Here is a 17,402-nt window from a genome sequence, read left to right as displayed (position 1 = left end):
TACCATAGCCACGGACGAAGATATTTCAATAAAACAGAGCAGAAAAATGCCCCACAATTTTCCCCAACATTTAAGAGTCTCCAGACCGGAATGAGAAAGAAACTAAGAACAATGATTACCTCTGGGTGAGAAAGTGGGTGGCTAAGTACAGAGTGGGAGAAATTCATCTATTTTATTCAGTTAAATGCTTATATGGTCTTTGCTATGTGCCACTATCTAGCTCTTTCCAAATATTAGCTCATTAATCCCATAAAAACCCTCGACTAGTTTACAGTTGCAAACACTAAACACAGATTAAGTGGCGTGCCCAACCAACGTCCCACAGCTGGTCACAAACCTGGAGCAAGACTGATCCCAAGTTGTATGCATAGTAGCCACACTCTTAACCACTTCCCCACACAGCTCTGACTGTTGAGCCCTTCGCACTGCTGGGATGCCACACCAGGCACGTGTATTACCGACCCAAACGGTGAAAGACGTGGTCACAACACAGCTGTCTCTAGAAGTGAAAGCTCAAGAGGAGATAGCCCCACATGGTCCTTCCTGATGGTCTCAATTCCTTCACAGGAAGGAGAAAGTCAGCAGTATAATTCACTTCCAAGCCCATTACAAAGAACCAACATGGAAATGCAGACAAGCATCATTCAGCAATCAGTACTCATGATAGACACAGGAACAGTCAGAGCTTTTTTTTCTTTTCTATAACACCCTATAAAGCTTCCTCTTTCCAACCACACCTAACAGTTCCGGGCTCACTCTGCCTGCATGGGAGATGAGATTTGACCCAGTCCTCCCAAACTCTCAAAGGGCTAGTAAAAGGGACATCACCCATAGAAATTTCATACAGTGTTCCTCAGAGAAATTCTGTAGATTTTTACCTGAAAGATGAATTTCCATTTACGATTAGGAGAGATAATATAAGACTGGTTTTTAACTCAAAATGCGGGCAAACTTTATTTACCAGCTCTCCCCTCAGTTCCAACAATGCCTCATCCTCCTTGCTATGGGGCACCCCGTACCACAAGCCAGCATGGCACCCCCCTAATGACCACTGTGAGGACCACACCATTCCTGGCCATGGCTTCACATGCTGAGGAGCACTTTAGTTTTATAGGATACCTATGGTAAGTCATTTATTCATTCTTTCCCAAGAAAAAAACATTTATTTGAGTATTTTTTTTGCAAGGTCTTCTGGTCATTAAAAACAATGACCAATGACCTGGGTAGCTCATTTGGTTAAGCATCTGCCTTTGGCTCAGGTCATGATCCCGGGGTCCTGGGATTGAACCCCACATCGGGATCCCTGCTTGGCAGGGAGTCTGCTTCTCCCTCTCCCTCTGCCCCTCCCCTGAGCTTGTGGGTAAGCTCGCTCTCTGTCTCTCTCTCTCTCTCAAATAAATAAATAAAATCTTTTTAAAAAAGAAAATAAGTGACCAGACAAATCCTCTGCATTTTACTCAAGGCAGGAGAAAGTAATGCAGTACTCGCCAGTTTTTCTGTTTTTAGTTGTTTGTTTTTTTCAGATACAGGCCAGGACATGTTACAAATTCCTGCAATTTAAGGGTTTTCTACAATCTGGCCCCAAGAGGCTTTCCAATTTTATTTCCCATTCACACACTAGGCAGGTGAGATCTAAGTGCTGTATATGAAACATCCTCCAGACCTCACACTACACCCCACCCCCCCACAGGAAACTCTCCAGCTGCGGTGCTCAAGGCAAACGCTAACCTTTCCCCCATTTCTCATGCCTCTCTTTTGGACCCTTTGCTCAAAATAAACAGAAAAATCAGTGGGATTTCCACCCTATGAGCTGGACGACTTCTCTCTTTATTGAAAAGATTCTTTTAATAGTGAATTATTATCTACAAGCGTTTTACTTTTCCATTCAACAATAAGCTTGAGAATAGAAAACAATTGTCTAGTTCAGCTTTATGTATCTGCAACATTTAGCAGAACGTTATTGCTTACTTGTTAAATAAACAAGTGACTAAATGAAGGACGAGGAATGAGAAAAGGGGACCAAATGCCCCAACAACACTAAGCTTGGCAAGAGAGTTCGTACCCAAGGTCTGTAACTCTCTGCTCTGCTCACAGAAAACCACCTGCTCATGTCCCTCGATGAAACTGACAAGGACCTTCAGCACCATTATCGGCAACAAAGATTCTGAGACCAACGTTCTGTGCCCTGGCAAAAGCGGTCTATTTCTCACTCTTATTTTCTTTTAATTTTTTTAAAAATTTTTTTAAAAGATTGTATTTATTTATTAGACAGAGAGAGAGCACAAGCAGGAGGAGTGGCAGAAGGAGAGGGAGAAGCAGGCTCCCCGCTGAGCAGGGCACGATGAGGGATGATCCCAGGACCCTGGGATCATGACCTGAGCTGAAGGCAGACGCTTAACTGACTGAGCCACCCAGGCACCCCTTCTTTTAAATTTTTTAATGTACCAACCATCTTTAGGAACCACTCTGTTTTTACACCTGGGGATCTGGGGCATCAGCCAGCTCACTGCAGTAACAGCAGTTACACATACAAACAGCATATCCTGAGCTCAGTGCTGTTCGTCATCCTACACCAGGCTATGGAAGCCAAAATGCCCTCATCCTCATCAACAGGAAATCAGTGGGTGTCCACATCTGAGCCGGCTCTGTAACTGCACCCCCCTGCCCCCCGACCCTGGTGAGAAGCTGTGTGAGGGACACATACAGTCCCAGGAGCAATTCCTTCCAAACAGCAAATCTGCATCTAAGTGGCTTCTGGTAGCTTGAAGATCTACACTCCTCATACATCAATTCAGAACGAGAGTGATTCAGCGCCAGGCATGGAATTAAAAAAAGAACCTCAGGCTGCAATTACCTTCATTGTCGGGTCAGCACTGCTGGGCGGATGCGGTCTGAGTGGGAGCAGGAACCCAGGTCCTCTCTCTTCTGTCCCCTGTGAGTCCCCGACACTCACAGCACAGTGTTAATTGCCATTTACAGACGGAGACCACGTTAAGGCCACAATGGACTCCCTGCTGAAAGACTTGGTTCAGAAACTCTAGGCCCCACAGGACTCTCTCTAAAAAGCTGCTGGAATTTCTCAAAGATGGCATACCCTAGAAAAGGGGTTTTCAATATAAACTGCAAAAAACAGCATCCACAAGAATCCAGGATGATCAGGGGCTGGCCCGCCCAAGCCCTTCCGTGGCAGCCCTGTTGGCTCGAACCTGTTGGCTTGAAACTAACACCAGCCTCGCTGGGGGATTCCAGCCACAACATTAATCTGTCTACAGTCAGTCCTTACAGATGAGATCTCCACTCCAGTCAAAGACAGCCCATACACGTTTCCTCTCTTTCTACTGCGGATAACCCGAGCAGAAAGAGGCAAGAATCAAATGGTCATTCACGTCCAAGGAAACCAAGGAACTAACACATCAGTTCTAGATGCGCTCCTGTCTGCTCCACTCTTCACAGAGGATCACAGGAAGCCCGTGACTACGGTTAGTTCTTGGCTCCCCGTGTACTCAATTTGCTGAATGGGCCTGCGTCTCCTGAGGGCGGGCTACTGCACAAATGAGCTGAGCTCACAGGTCAGCTGGCTGCATTCTGAGCCACTCAGGACAGTGGTGGTGGTCTGGGGCATATAATCCCCCCACTGAGAGTAACAACACGCAAACACAACAGCTATCACTTGCTGAGATCTTCACACAGATGATCTCATTTAACCCTCAAACCCTTGGCACACAAGGGTTCAAGAAAGGGTAGGACCTACCTCTCAGGGTCAGCCCCACCTCCCTTTAGACTAATGCCCCCATCCCCTCCCCCCCCACCTTGGGGGCCACATGAGGGAGCCGGGTTAACAATGGAGCTTGCACTACCCCAGACCTCCTGCAGGGGGCTCTTTGACGGCCGGACCCAGGAATATGCATTTTCCCAAGGTCAGCAGGCGAGTCTTCAGCATCGGGAAGTTTGAGGACCATTTTCCTAACCAGGGTACTTATCAATGAGTCTCAAATGCCAGTAGGATGTTTCTTATCTAGAAAAGCAAAGACGCGGAATAGCAAGCCACAATCCTTGCCCGGGCTCCTCAGGACCTGCTACTCTTGCTGGCACTTTTTTCAGTCAGATATGTAAATAAGGATGGTGTTCTGTTCTGCTCTAACCTGATCAAGAGACTAAAGCTAACAAATATAAATTTCTGGATACCTGACCAAAACCAAAAGAAGACCAAAAAGCCCTAAACCCAATGTAGCTTATTCCTAGGGCCTCACATGTTTTAAGCACCCAGTATGGAATCAGTAAACCTTCATCATGGACAGTCAAGATATGCCCAAAACCACCCTGCAGTTTCTTCCTTTACCTTCTTATATTCTTATGTTTCTATTTAAACAAAACAAAAAAAAGTTCTTCCCTTCCAGAGCACCAGCTGTTTGTTTTTTATTAACAGAGGATTGGCTTCTCTGGAAAACAAAATGGGAAAATCTTCCTTCGTTTCAAGTACTGGGCTGGGGATGCCTCTGGTATTGTTGAGGGAACACAAAAGTGAGGGGAAGGCAGACTCTCACTTCTTCTTTTTTTTTTTTTTTTTAAGATTTTATTTATTTTTTAGAGAGTGAGCGAGAGAGAAATAGCGTGAGAGGGGGGAGGGTCAGAGGCAGAAGCAGGCTCCCCGCTGAGCCGGGAGCCCGATGCGGAACTCGATCCCAGGACGCTGGGATCATGACCTGAGCCGAAGGCAGACGCTTAACCGTCTGAGCCACCCAGGCGCCCCCCAGACTCTCACTTCTGAGTACAACTCAAAGTTGACTGAAAAATTGTTTATCAAAGTCATTTAAGTTCTTTCCTTTGTGTAATTTTTAACCTTAGCAAGAAAATGGGACTACCATTTTCTGGTTCACTGCCAAAGTAAAGCAAGGTAATTTTTCATAAAACATCAAGCTGCACAGGAGAGGGAAGACGAGAATCCCGTTTTTGGAATTCCTGACACGTAAGGAGCTGGGCCAGACACATATAGACGTGGACTTCCTTAGAGTGACCTATTCAGGTGAGGCGCGAAACCGTATCTTCCAGGTGAGAAATCAAGGCTCCGTGTCTCCATATGGGCTCCCCCATAAGCAGAGTCCAAGACGAGGACGTGGGTTTACAAGTTTATTTGGAAGGTGATCCCAAGAGGCCCAAGGGAAGGCACAGGGAAGGTGAGACCGAGAGGGGAGAAAGCCCATAAAAGCCGTGAAAACGAGGTTGCTATGTGCACGTGGGGCTCAGTTTTACCGGGACCCCCTGAATCGTGGTAGGCACCGCAGAACTGTCCCCGTGGGGGGGGGGGGCAGGAAGCTCGGGGTCCCCCACCAGCACCCATGCTTCCCCGGCTGAGGGCTGCCCCGAGGCCACACCCACACAAGCACAGCCGGGACTCGAATCCAGGTGGGACTCACAGGCCTGCGTGCCCGTCACCTCACCTCAGGTGCCACCTCACCTCTCCTCTCACCCACGCAGGCTCCCGAGCACAATCTCGATACCATGCACAAATGAGGGACTCACACTTTTTCTTCTATCTTCCAATTTCCACCCCCCACCCCTTCTTTTCTTTTCCCCCAACCTTAAAAACACAGAGTCGTCCTTCTGAGATGTTCACTCACAGGCGTCTTCTTCCTGCACAAGCTTTCGCTTCAAAAAGAAAACAAATTCTGTATTTGCAAAGTGTGTGGGGAAGCCGCCCATCATGGCTGTTTTGTTTTCAAGGCAGGCACGTTACTGTGCAACAGTGAGGGACACAGAGAACAGAACTGCAGGCAGAAGGGTGGCGGGGCGCTCCCGGGGACAGCGATTCAGCGCCCCCCACCAGACACACGGCCTCGCCAGGAAATCAGGGGGGCCGTGGGGGGCGGGCGGTGTACGGCTCTCCTGTCTGTCCTGGCTGCAGCAGAGCACTGGGCAGGGCAGGACGAGTGGAGGGATGCACTGTAACCCTGTGGGGACCTGCAGGACGACCAGCTATGGAAAAGCCCTGTGGGTCCGACTAGCCAAGCCATCTGTATACACAGACATCAGCAGCGCTCAGATAAGTTATACAAGCTTTCCACCATCAGAATGGCTCCCTGGGGTAATATAATGGCTATTTTTTTTTTTTTAAGATTTAATTTACTTATTTGAGAGAGACAGACAGACACAGCATGAATGGGGGTGGGGGGGCAGAGGCAAGAATAGGCTCCTCGCTGAGCAAGGAGCCTGATGTGGGGCTCGATCCCAGGACCCTGAGATCATGACCTGAGCCAAAGGCAGATGCTTAACAGACTGAGCCACCCAGGAGCCCCATATAATGGCTATCGGACCCAGGACCTCTTTGAATTGTTTGCACGCAAAACAAACAAAAAGGGGTAAATAGGCTTAGCTGATCTGCTTGATCCTTAACTATTAAAAAAAAAAAGGTAGGGGCGCCTGGGTGGCTCAGTTGGTTAAGTGACTGCCTTCGGCTCAGGTCATGATCCTGGAGTCCTGGGATCGAGTCCCGCATCGGGCTCCCTGCTCGGCAGGGAGTCTGCTTCTCCCTCTGACCCTCCTCCCCGTCATGCTCTCTGTCTCTCATTCTCTCTCTCTCAAATAAATAAATAAAATCTTTAAAAAAAAAAAAAAAGGTAAATTTGCCATTTTTGCTGCTTTCTGTAGAAATTCATTCCTGCAGTACCAAAAGTGTTATAGACTCTGCAGTAATTTCTCATTATGATAAAATACATAGAGATATAAAGGGCAGTGAATGTATCCCTCAAGAATAATGAATCCAGCGAATGGACACATGCATGTATTATGTGGAATGCTCAGGCCTGTACCAGAGCCCAGGGTCACTGAGTGATGGCCCTAATATAACCAAGTAATTAATTAGTTCCATCATGATTTTTGCTTTATGATATCCACTTTTATATGCCAAGTCAATTTAATGGCATTTTAAATTGGAGTGAAGCCCCAAGAGAAGAAAGCACTATATACCTTATTGAATCACAAATCTTACATCTGATTTTTTAATTCCAAAAATGACCTAATAAACTTGCTTTATAATTAAATCTATCCAAACAACTCCTCTTTTTGTGTTTTTCATTCATTTCTAGTAATCATGCAGAGATTTCCATTGGAAATCCATTATCACTGCAATTAAGTATAAATGTTCCTTTGTGTGGGGGAACCTGGGTGGCTCAGTCCATTGAGCATCGACTCTTGGTTTCAACTCAGGTCATGATCTCAGGGTCGTGAGACTGAGCCCCACATCAGGCATGGTGCTCAGTGCAGAAGCCTGCTTGAGATTCTCTCTCCTCTCCCTCTGCCCCACCCCCTAAAGAAACAAATAAAATCTAAAAAAAATTCCTTTGTGTGCACTTAACATAAACACCCTATGCTCTCTGTCTCATGTCAGGGCTTGACCAGCTTCCTCCAGGAATACAGAGAGAAACTACAGGTTTTCAGTAATAGCTGGAGCCTCTGATTTACTTGCCTGCAACACATGAATTATGCATGAATTAATAAAGTCAGAAATCCAGACCTTCAGATTATTTCCTCATGTGGAAATTTTACCTTTAGAAAAATAAGCTGGCATACAACTTTTCATTTTTAGGCCTTGCCAAAATTTTAAAATTTACGACCTACATGAAAAGTTCGCAGTTTATTGAGAAAGCAGTCACTTAACGAAAGAGGTAAAGAATTATGAGACTGAGTTACTACCTACTGGGCTGAGGCACCTACAAAAGAGGTAAAGAATGAAACTGTATCAAGGTTTCTAAGAACCCAAAAGATTGCTGCAAAATGGTTTTTTGCCTTAGATTCAACTGAATAGAAAATCAAACTCTGTCATTTATGTTGGCTTTCATCTACCTTCAATCACAAAGTAATTACAATACAAAATTAACCTGGGTGATTTTTTTTTTTAAAGATTCTGCTATTTTAAAGGATATTCTTTTGTACAGAAATTTATTTTCTATTTTCATGAAAGTGTTATGATTTCCACAGTGCATGAAATTTTGATTAGCTCTACTGGGTTGGCATCTGTGTTCTTCTCCTAATAAATGAGAAAACATTCTTTGAACAGCCTAAATAATCTAAGTTTGCAAGCAAAATATACAGCCTAAAATTATCAGCTGTTGATACCAGCAATGAAGAAGGAAGAAAGAACACAGCCTTACCATTGGTTGTATTCTTTTTAAAGTTATCCAGGAACTCCTCCAGAAGCTGGGACTGGTTCGGAGGGGGCAGCAGACTCTTCTGGTCCCTTGAGAACAGGTCACTGTCTGACCAGGACGAACACAAGGTGCCTTTTGTGTCTGGCGGCCGGGCAATCAGAGTGAGCCCAACGCTCTGCTCAGAAAACAAGGCTTCCATCTGCTTCAGGTCAAGATCAGACACAGCTTCCCCATTTAAGGTCACGATTTCGTTGCCCTTTCTCAACCCTGAGAACAAGGAAAAGGAAGAGAAGAGAGATTACTGGGAGAAGTATTTTAACATGAAGGTGAAGGTCAGCCACAAATTCAAAGCACGTATTCTCAGGGACATCCTGCTGCAGTCTTCAAAGCAAAGCCCAAAACGCACAGTATCCGGATGCTGCTGATAACGCATTTCAGCTCTCTCAAAACTGGGATTAAAAGGAACAGTTTGGGGTTTTGGTTTTGGGGTTTTGTTTTTTTTTTTTTTTAAGTAAGCTTTTTGCCCAACGTGGGGCTTAAACTCACGACCTGGAGATCAAGAGTAGTGTGCTCAACGGACTGAGCCAGCCAGGTGCCCCCAGAAGGAACAGGTTGAAAAAGAAAACCAAGAGCGCGTGGACGGCTCAGTCGGTTGAGTGTCCGACTCTTGATTTCGGCTCAGGTCATGATCTCAGTCAGGGTCTTGAGCCGGAGCCCCTCGTCGCCCTGGGGGACTCTGCTGCAGATTCTTTCCCTCTGCCCCTCCCCTGATCCTGCACACTCCCTCTAAAGTAAACAAATCTTAAAAAAAAGGGAAAACCATTTGACCATCATTCAAATTCATTATTCCTCTACCTGATGTTAAATGCCGTGGGAAATAACATTCGTCTGTGTCTACCTGGCTACCCGTTTCCTTTCTCCATCTGTCTGTACACATGCACTGTACAGTCTCTGTGGGTGTATATACTCTCTTTCAAAACAAACCCCCCCAAATACTCTCTCCATATATATATACACACATATATAGGCATATGCATTTTCACTTAAACTATTAAGTTTGCCCTTTTTTTAGTTCTAGGAGAAGCCATTTTCTGACAAAACTGTCAACAAGAACATCTCACTAGGCAGACTGCATTCCATAGTTTTGAATTAAGAGAGAACAGAGACACTCTGTGCCACACGGACCTTCTCCATATGCCAAGCCGTCAGGGAGAACATCACTTATAAATATTCGGCTGAGATGCTGATGCTCGTCCACCTGCACTATCACTGCGAACCCTACGAGTGACAACAAAAGAAAAAAACAAGTCTAAATTCAGCACACTAATTAATTTCTCCAACTCAATCAGCAGTATTCCCTTGAACGTCTTTTCTCATAAGTACGCAGTGTCGAGGAAGTCAAGTTACGGGTATTGAGAAAGCACAGCTATCTGGCAGGGGCAGAAAACCAGGAATGTGTCAGATCTAAAGGCTCAATAGGAGTGCACGACCTTGTTCAAAAGCGGAGACGCTACACCCACGTTTAGAGCAGCATTATTGACAACAGCCAAAGGTGGAAGAAACCTGGTCTTTTTTTTTTTTTTTTTTTTTTTAAGATTTATTTATTTGACACAGCAAGAGAGGGAACACAAGCAGGGAGAGTGGGAGAGGGAGAAGCAGGCTTCCCGCCGAGCAGGGAGCCCGATGCGGGGCTCCATCCCAGGACCCTGGATCATGACCTGAGCCAAAGGCAGACCCTTAACCGACGGAGCCCCCCAGGAGCCCCCTGATCATCTTTTGATAAATGAATGGATAAACACAATGCAGTATGTACATACAATGGAATTACGCCCTCATAAAAAGGAAAGAAATTCCAATACATGCTATCACATGGACAAACCTTGAGGACCTTATGCTATGTGAAATAAGCCAGTCACAAAAGAACAAATACTGTATGGTTCCACTTACGTGAGATACTGAGAGCAGACAAATCCATAGACACAGAAAGCAGAATGGCGGTTGGCAAGGGATGGGAAGGAGGAATGGGGAGTGACGGTTTTAAAAAATACAGAGTTCCAGTTTTGCAACATGAAAATAGTTCTGAACATGGACGCTGTTACTGGCCGCACAGCAATGGGAATGTATTTAATGTCACTGAGCTGTCATTTTTAACCATTCTTTTTTTTTTTTTCAAGATTTTATTTATTTGAGAGAGAGAATGAGAGAGAGAGAGAGAGCACGAGAGGGGGGAGGGTTAGAGGGCGGAAACAGACTCCCTGCTGAGCAGGGAGCCCGATGCGGGACTCGATCCCGGGACTCCAGGATCATGACCTGAGCCGAAGGCAGTTGCTTAACCAACTGAGCCACCCAGGCACCCCATTTTTAACCATTCTTAATGGTTACAATGGTAAACTTTGTTACAGGTGTTTTACCACAATTTAAATTTTTTTTAAATTTTTTTAGAAGTTGAAACCAAAAAAAGTACTCTTACTGAAATAAATTAAATTCAGTTCAATACAAAATAATTTGTTAAGAAACAACTCTATATGGGGTTAGGCATTTTAAGTAGGTGGAAAACCACTTGGATGGATACCGTACCGGCCCTAAATGTGACTCCATGCAAAACCCAGGTGAGACAGCCCTGCCTCTAAATGCATCTCCCTCACCTGGGTGTGCTCTTCTCTCTGATTCCACAGTTGGGAGCACCTGTTTCCATGTCCTGGTTCCATAATACTGGGAGTTCTTTGACAAGAAGAAGAATGATGTGTCCCCCCACCCTTTTCCTCTGTGCCTCGGGCAGAGCCTGGCAGACTGTGATCACCACAAGGCATCTTTGCAAGTGTCTTCATTCAGTCCTTCAGTCATTCAAATACAAAGAAGATTCACAAACACCCACCAAGAAAAGTAGAGTGAAGGTCAATAGAATACAAACAAAATGCTAAGAAGGCTTCAGAGGGAAAATCAACATAACATTGGGTCAAAATAGACTATGTAAATTAAAAAATAAAGAACATGTCAATTATATAAATTTTTTTAAAAAGACACAAAGAACAAATCCCAAGAAAACTAACATATTACAATGACTGGAATTTGATCAGCCGGATTCATTTTAAGGAAAAAAATTGTATCGATGTATTCAACAAGACAAGAAATAGTCTTTTATGGAGATATGTATTGATGATCATTATCTAATTATTGAGTTCCCATAGTAAAAGACAGAATAAAATGTTGAAATGAACTTTAAGACATGAGTATACAGTCCATGAGGAGCTTAAAGCTAAGTTTAAAGACAAACAAATGGAAATGCAAAAATCAAATATTACGAAATGACGTGGATAATATTGACCCTTCATTTTTTAAACTGAAGGTAAAGCAGTCATATAAGCCTTCTTGAAGAAAGTTAGACCTTTAGTTCCTGGAGGCCACGGTGGATCTCCACAGATAGGAGGGAAGGCGGGGGCGGTAGGCAGTGAAAGGCCCCGTCTCTGGCGGGTGAAAAGCTGAGAGCAAAGACACGGAGGAGAATCCCGAGTTACTCAGCTCAGAACAGCACCCAGTAAATTCGTTGTGTTACTCTTATCACCATCGTTTCAAACTCATCAATTTTTATACTTATTCCTTTTCATTACTTTGGCATTTTCCCCTATTTAATAAGCATCTTTTGAGCTTAATATAAATAAATAGAAATGAAGAAAATGAGAGGAATTTCAGAAACTACTATCCTAGTTGACACTGAAAATGTAAACGTAAAGAAAAAAAAATTAGGTCCAAAGATCCTGGAGCAAACTAGACACGGATGGACAACACGGCTCTCTAACTGGGTTCCTTTTTTTTTTTTTTTTTTTTTAAAGATTTTATTTATTTATTTGACAGAGACACAGTGAGAGAGGGAACACAAGCAGGGGGAGTGGGAGAGGGAGAAGCAGGCTCCCCGCTGAGCAGGGAGCCCAACACGGGGCTCAATCCCAGGACCCCGAGATCATGACCTGAGCCAAAGATAGACGCTCACTCGACTGAGCCACCCAGGTGTCCCCCCGACTGGGTTACTGTGCTTACCAAAGTCAGACACACTCCCGGTCTTCGTGAGCTGCACATCATAAACACTTAGCGGGAAGATTTCTATTTCATCATAAACCTACAAAAGGAAAAACAACAAAATCAAAAAATTTAATGTCATGATATCTTGGAAAATTTTTTTAAAGATTTTATTTATTTGAGACAGCATGCTCACAAGTTGGGGGAAGAGCAGATGGAGAAGGAGAAGCAAGACTCCCCACTGAGCGCTGAGGCCGACGCGGGGCTCAGCCCCAGGACTCTCAGATCCTGACCTGAGCTGAAACCAAGAGTCAAACGCTCAACCAACTGAACCACCCAGGCGCCCCTTTGGAAATTTATTTTAATGATTTCCAAACTAGATGCCAAATTAAAACAGAATCCCCCCAATCCCCTACAAATTACATACTTTTTTTTTTAAGTAGGCGCCACACCCAGCATGGAGCCCAACTCGGCACTTGAACTCACAACCCTGAGATCAAAACCCGAGCCAAGATCAAGAGTCGGACACTTAACCGACTGAGTCACCCAGGCGCCCCCACAAATAACTGACTTTTAAAATCAAGAGGCCTTAGATGTGGTTCAAATCACTTGCCTGTTCTTGCATGTATTCATATGGTGCAGGGACACAGTACTCAATGTTTTCATCTACTAATTTTCGGAGCTGTAGGCCATAGTGACTGGGTTCCAGCTGCCTCATCTGTAAAGAAAAAAGACAGCCATTCAAGATTTTAAATGTTCTTTCTAAATTCATCGCTGTTCATTAAAAATCAAAGTGGACATTTCTGAAGGAAATACTGTATATACTGCATGGAGTTTAAACCCATACGTAAGAGCTGAAATTTAAATGTGCAAAAAAAGAAAGACGGGACAAATAATTACTTTTAAGAAGGTTTTCTCTAAATGACACCGCTTATCACTAAAAAGCAAGAGGTGTATTTTTAAGAACTTAGGGTAGTATATTATCTGATAGGATAGATCTTACCATCTCAGCAGGTACTATCATTTTATACATTGGTTTTACCCAAGTTGTTTCTCATTACTGAAGTAGAGAAATTGTGTGAAATGTGAAAAACCTCATATTGTACAAACCTCAGAATTAGGAATTTCCTACCCCAAAAAATGTTTTTTCAAAAGGAAAATGCTGGGCGCCTGGGTGGCTCAGTTGGTTAAGCGACTGCCTTCGGCTCGGGTCATGATCCTGGAGTCCCTGGATCGAGTCCCGCATCGGGCTCCCTGCTCGGCAGGGAGTCTGCTTCTCCCTCTGACCCTCCCCCCTCTCATGTGCTCTCTTTCATTCTCTATCTCTCAAATAAATAAATAAAATCTTTAAAAAAAAAAAAAAGGAAAATGCTGATACACGTACTCATTCACTCACTCACAAATTATTTCAGGCCTATGCTCTAACTGGGTCTAACTGACCCACTCCGACTTCTGGCGTCCTATGTCACTTACAGACCTATGAACTTCATAACTCATGTTGTTGGTATAAAACAATATTGTGGGTTGTCTGAATAAAAACCTTACATAACAGAGTAGAGGACATTAAACTGGTAAGAATTTAAAGCTACATATATAAATGTCTGGTGTCCTAAGGCTTAAGTCAAAGCAAGACTATTAAAAGATAAAATTAATGATTATTCATATCTGTTAAGTGTACATGGTAAAGAGTTACCGAAGTCCACATGCCTGTTCTCACCATGCCAGGTTATTTGATGGCATTTTCTCTGAAACTTAAGAAGAGTTCAGCTCTACTGCGCCACCTGGTGGGTTAAAAACCTCTGCTCTGACGTTCAGTCTATTACCAGCGGGCTCTCTTTAAGACTTAGTGTAAACATTCTTTTCAGAAACAAAACCCAATTTGAATAATGAGTAAAACACCATCTCATAACAATCTCCATGAAGCAACCGTGAATAGTATCAAGTTACTCGTTTAATCTAGAGAAACTCAATAAAACTGCTTAGGAGTAAACCAAACTACTTCGAAGTTTACGCCACTTGTTTACGGAGCACTGTCCCTAAGGAACTTAAATAACAACAGTCTTCATGATTATTCTAGATATAAAGGCATATTAGGAATTTCAGTAAAACGACTCAGGTTCTTCATGAAGGCAAGGGCCCATAACCTAACAACTCACTCTTCTAAAAGATGGAAGAAGAGAATGCTAATTAAAGTAATAAATATGTCCATTAATAAACATGTTGGTTAATAGATGTTAATCTTTTCCCTAGTATAGAAAGTGAGCTCCTAAATACCACACAGATTTAAAAGGCATAGGGAGGCAACATTAATGATTCTTTCTACTGAGACATATTTCCACAGCAAAATCCATTACCTTGCATGCCAAAGTCAAAATATCTTCTACTCTATGTTCTGGCTTGATCATTACAGTAACCCCTTGATTATCCTGAAAATGAACGTAGGTCTGGACTTCCCACGTGTTGTCTCGGGGAACACCATCGGCTGTTGAACCGTATATATGCAGAAGTTCATCCACCTGTTTTCAGATACCACAAGAAAATACAGATAGATTTGATACACAAAGCACGGACACTATGAAAAAAATGTCCCCTTGATTCATGGCATATTTTATAGTAAGCCCTTCTACATTCCTTGTGTCTGGCTTCTCACAACCTTCTAGGGCAGACAAGCCCAGTGTCTCCTCATTCATTTAACCCACACAAAACTGAAGCCCAGGGAGGCTGACCAGAAGGCAATGGACTCCTCGTCCAGTGTTCTAGCCACATGCCATTTGCCACTTAGCCCAAGTCTGAACATGACACAGTGGATGCAACGGTGCTTGGTATCCACTCTCACTGCTCTAGAATTGCTGGTTGACAAGCGCCCTGTGTAATCTGCATTCCTGATCCCTGTGAATTTTAAAATGGTCTCATTTATGGCCACTGATGCCTGTCCGCATCCTAACCCGAACTGCACTTCATCTGAGCAGGTTTCTCTTCTCTCATATTTCTACTTGCTTCTTAAAATCAGTCCCTAATCCTGGGAACATTTTTTTTTCTTTCCGTCAGCTATTTCACATCTAGACACTCTTAGAAATCATCCCCAAACATACCAGCTTTAGAAGGAAGCTTTTCCCAAAGATGTTTAATTCCCTGGACCCCATTAGCATGGTAATTCAATGATCTCATGTTAACATAAACTTCCGTGATTTATAAACAAAAATAGTTAACATGTATTAAACAACTCAGAAATGTGCTGGGTGCCTGGGTGGCTCAGTTGGTTAAGCGTCTCCTTCGGCTCAGGTCATGATCCCATGATCCTGTCGGGACCAGAGTCGGGCTCCCTGCTCAGTGGGGAGTCTGCTTCTCCCTCTACCCTTCTCCCCTGCTCATGATCTCGCTCTCTCTCAAATAAGTAAATCTCTTAAAAAAAAAAAAAAAATGTCGTCCTCTGGTTAGATTCTTGCATTGGTCTTCACTGGTGGTAAAGAAAAGACCCGGGGATTTGAAATCAAAAAACCTGATGTTCAAGTTACACATTCTACCATTTAATCAGCAAGACAGGACATTCACCTTGATGAGCCTTGTCTCCCATTCTGTAAAAGGGGATATTAGTAATATAATTACTTAGGTTTATTAGTTAATACAGATTTTGCAAACAAAAAAATACAGATGTGAAAATACCTTACACACTAGAAAATGTTACTTTCAATACTATCACATAATTATAGCCTACTTATCATAAAGTTATCATCAATGGATTTTACTCTGAATTCCATGCATTAAAAAGCCCACAAAGCAAAAAAATCCTCCTATGCTGGATAAAAAAACTAGAATAGAGGGGCACCTGCATGGCTCAGTCGGTTAAGCATCTGCCTTGGGCTCATGTCATGATCCCGGGGTCCTGGGATGGAGACCCAGGTTGTGTTCCCTGCTCAGCGGGGAGCCTGCTTCTCTCTCTCCCCCCTGCTCATGCTCTCTCTGTCTCTCTCAAATGAATAAAATCTTAAAAAAAAAAAAAAAGCAAGGATATGTTGAAGATTTCAAAAGAACAGGCTCAGGAAAAGCAAGAAAAGAATCAATTTTTCTGTGCTGTCTTTTTAAAAATGTGGTATTCGTCTTTAAAGGGATGTTTCTGGACCTGTCATGAATCTGTCACTTTCTGTACAGTTTCCTGGAAAATGATAATAGCCCAGAATGAATATCAACCTCATGTGCCAAACCAAAAGAAAAAAGAGAGGAATAGACGCCTGGAGCCAAGGAGCAGGCAGCCAGCATGGACCCACTTTCTCCTGAAGGATCCTATCTCATTCAGATCACTAATCTTTCTCTGATTCAACCTCCAGGTACTTTTCCTCTGGGGAGTGATTTCAACCAGGTGCATTAGTAACAAGCAGGTACTTCCTTAAAGGTACAGACCCCACCTCTCAAACCAGGCTTGCTCAGAACCAAACGAAAACCCCAGCAGAGGTCACTGTGGAGTAAGAAACCACACAGGAAGCCAGGCCAAGAAGTCAGACAGTGGATTACTCCCGCAAAGCAATTGAATCTTGTACTTTCAGAGCAGAACAGGAAAAACTGAAGACGGACAGGTGGAAGAGGGATAGAAGAAATACAAGCTCGCAACTATCCTTCCCTTTCCTCCTGTTCCCATCCTTTATTCTCCAGCATAGAGAGACTGTCTTACATGGGGCCAGATGGAATAGCTTTTTTTTTTCTTTCCAAGTAGGCTCCACACCCAACCTGGGGCTTGAACTCGCCACCCTGCAATGAAGAGCTGCATGCTCTACTGAGCGAGTCAGCCAGGCAGTCATGTGCCCCTGGATGGAATACGCTTTTCACATGCTGTCAGTTCACTGACAACCCTTTCCACATTGCCCTGACCCTCTAGGTAACAAGTGAGAAAAACGAGGCTCAGAAAATTCTAGAAACTTGCCCAAGCGCAAGTGAGCTGTAATGATGGTACTATGGGGATCTGAACCCTAAAAACCTGGCTTCAGCCTGTGCTCGGTTCAGCCTATGCTCACCACCACTGCGCTATATAGAAATATCAACCTGCCAGTTACCTCCCCACAAAATGGATACAACTTAACTTTCTCGAATCTTTTCTGTTCTTCTACAGCACACACCAGGTTCTAGTGGAACAAAACAGCTCACCTGACATTCCCCACAAAGCAGCAGCACTTTTTTTTTTTTTTTTAATTTTATTTATTCATTTGAGAGAGAATGAGATAGAGAGAGCATGAGAGGGGGGAGGGTCAGAGG

General features: G+C 43.7%; 1 protein-coding gene across 1 annotated transcript in view; it reads right to left on the bottom strand.

Moving 5' to 3' along the window:
* LOC118001784 (T-lymphoma invasion and metastasis-inducing protein 2-like) overlaps positions 1–17,402 on the bottom strand; it is a 114,274-nt gene that overhangs the window by 57,225 nt on the left and 39,647 nt on the right. Inside the window, exons 9-13 of the mRNA XM_034991930.1 lie at positions 14,513–14,674; positions 12,772–12,876; positions 12,180–12,258; positions 9,330–9,422; positions 8,148–8,411 (exon numbers count right to left, since the gene is read on the bottom strand). Coding sequence (XP_034847821.1) covers positions 8,148–8,411; positions 9,330–9,422; positions 12,180–12,258; positions 12,772–12,876; positions 14,513–14,674 — 703 coding nt within the window. The remainder of the gene's footprint in view (positions 1–8,147; positions 8,412–9,329; positions 9,423–12,179; positions 12,259–12,771; positions 12,877–14,512; positions 14,675–17,402) is intronic.

Source organism: Mirounga leonina, unplaced genomic scaffold (genome assembly GCF_011800145.1).
Source record: "Mirounga leonina isolate KUSES-001 unplaced genomic scaffold, KU_Mleo_1.0 Mir_54, whole genome shotgun sequence".
Lineage (NCBI taxonomy): Eukaryota > Metazoa > Chordata > Mammalia > Carnivora > Phocidae > Mirounga > Mirounga leonina.
Note: the sequence above shows the minus strand (reverse complement) of the source record. Positions and strands in the feature narration are given on the sequence as shown.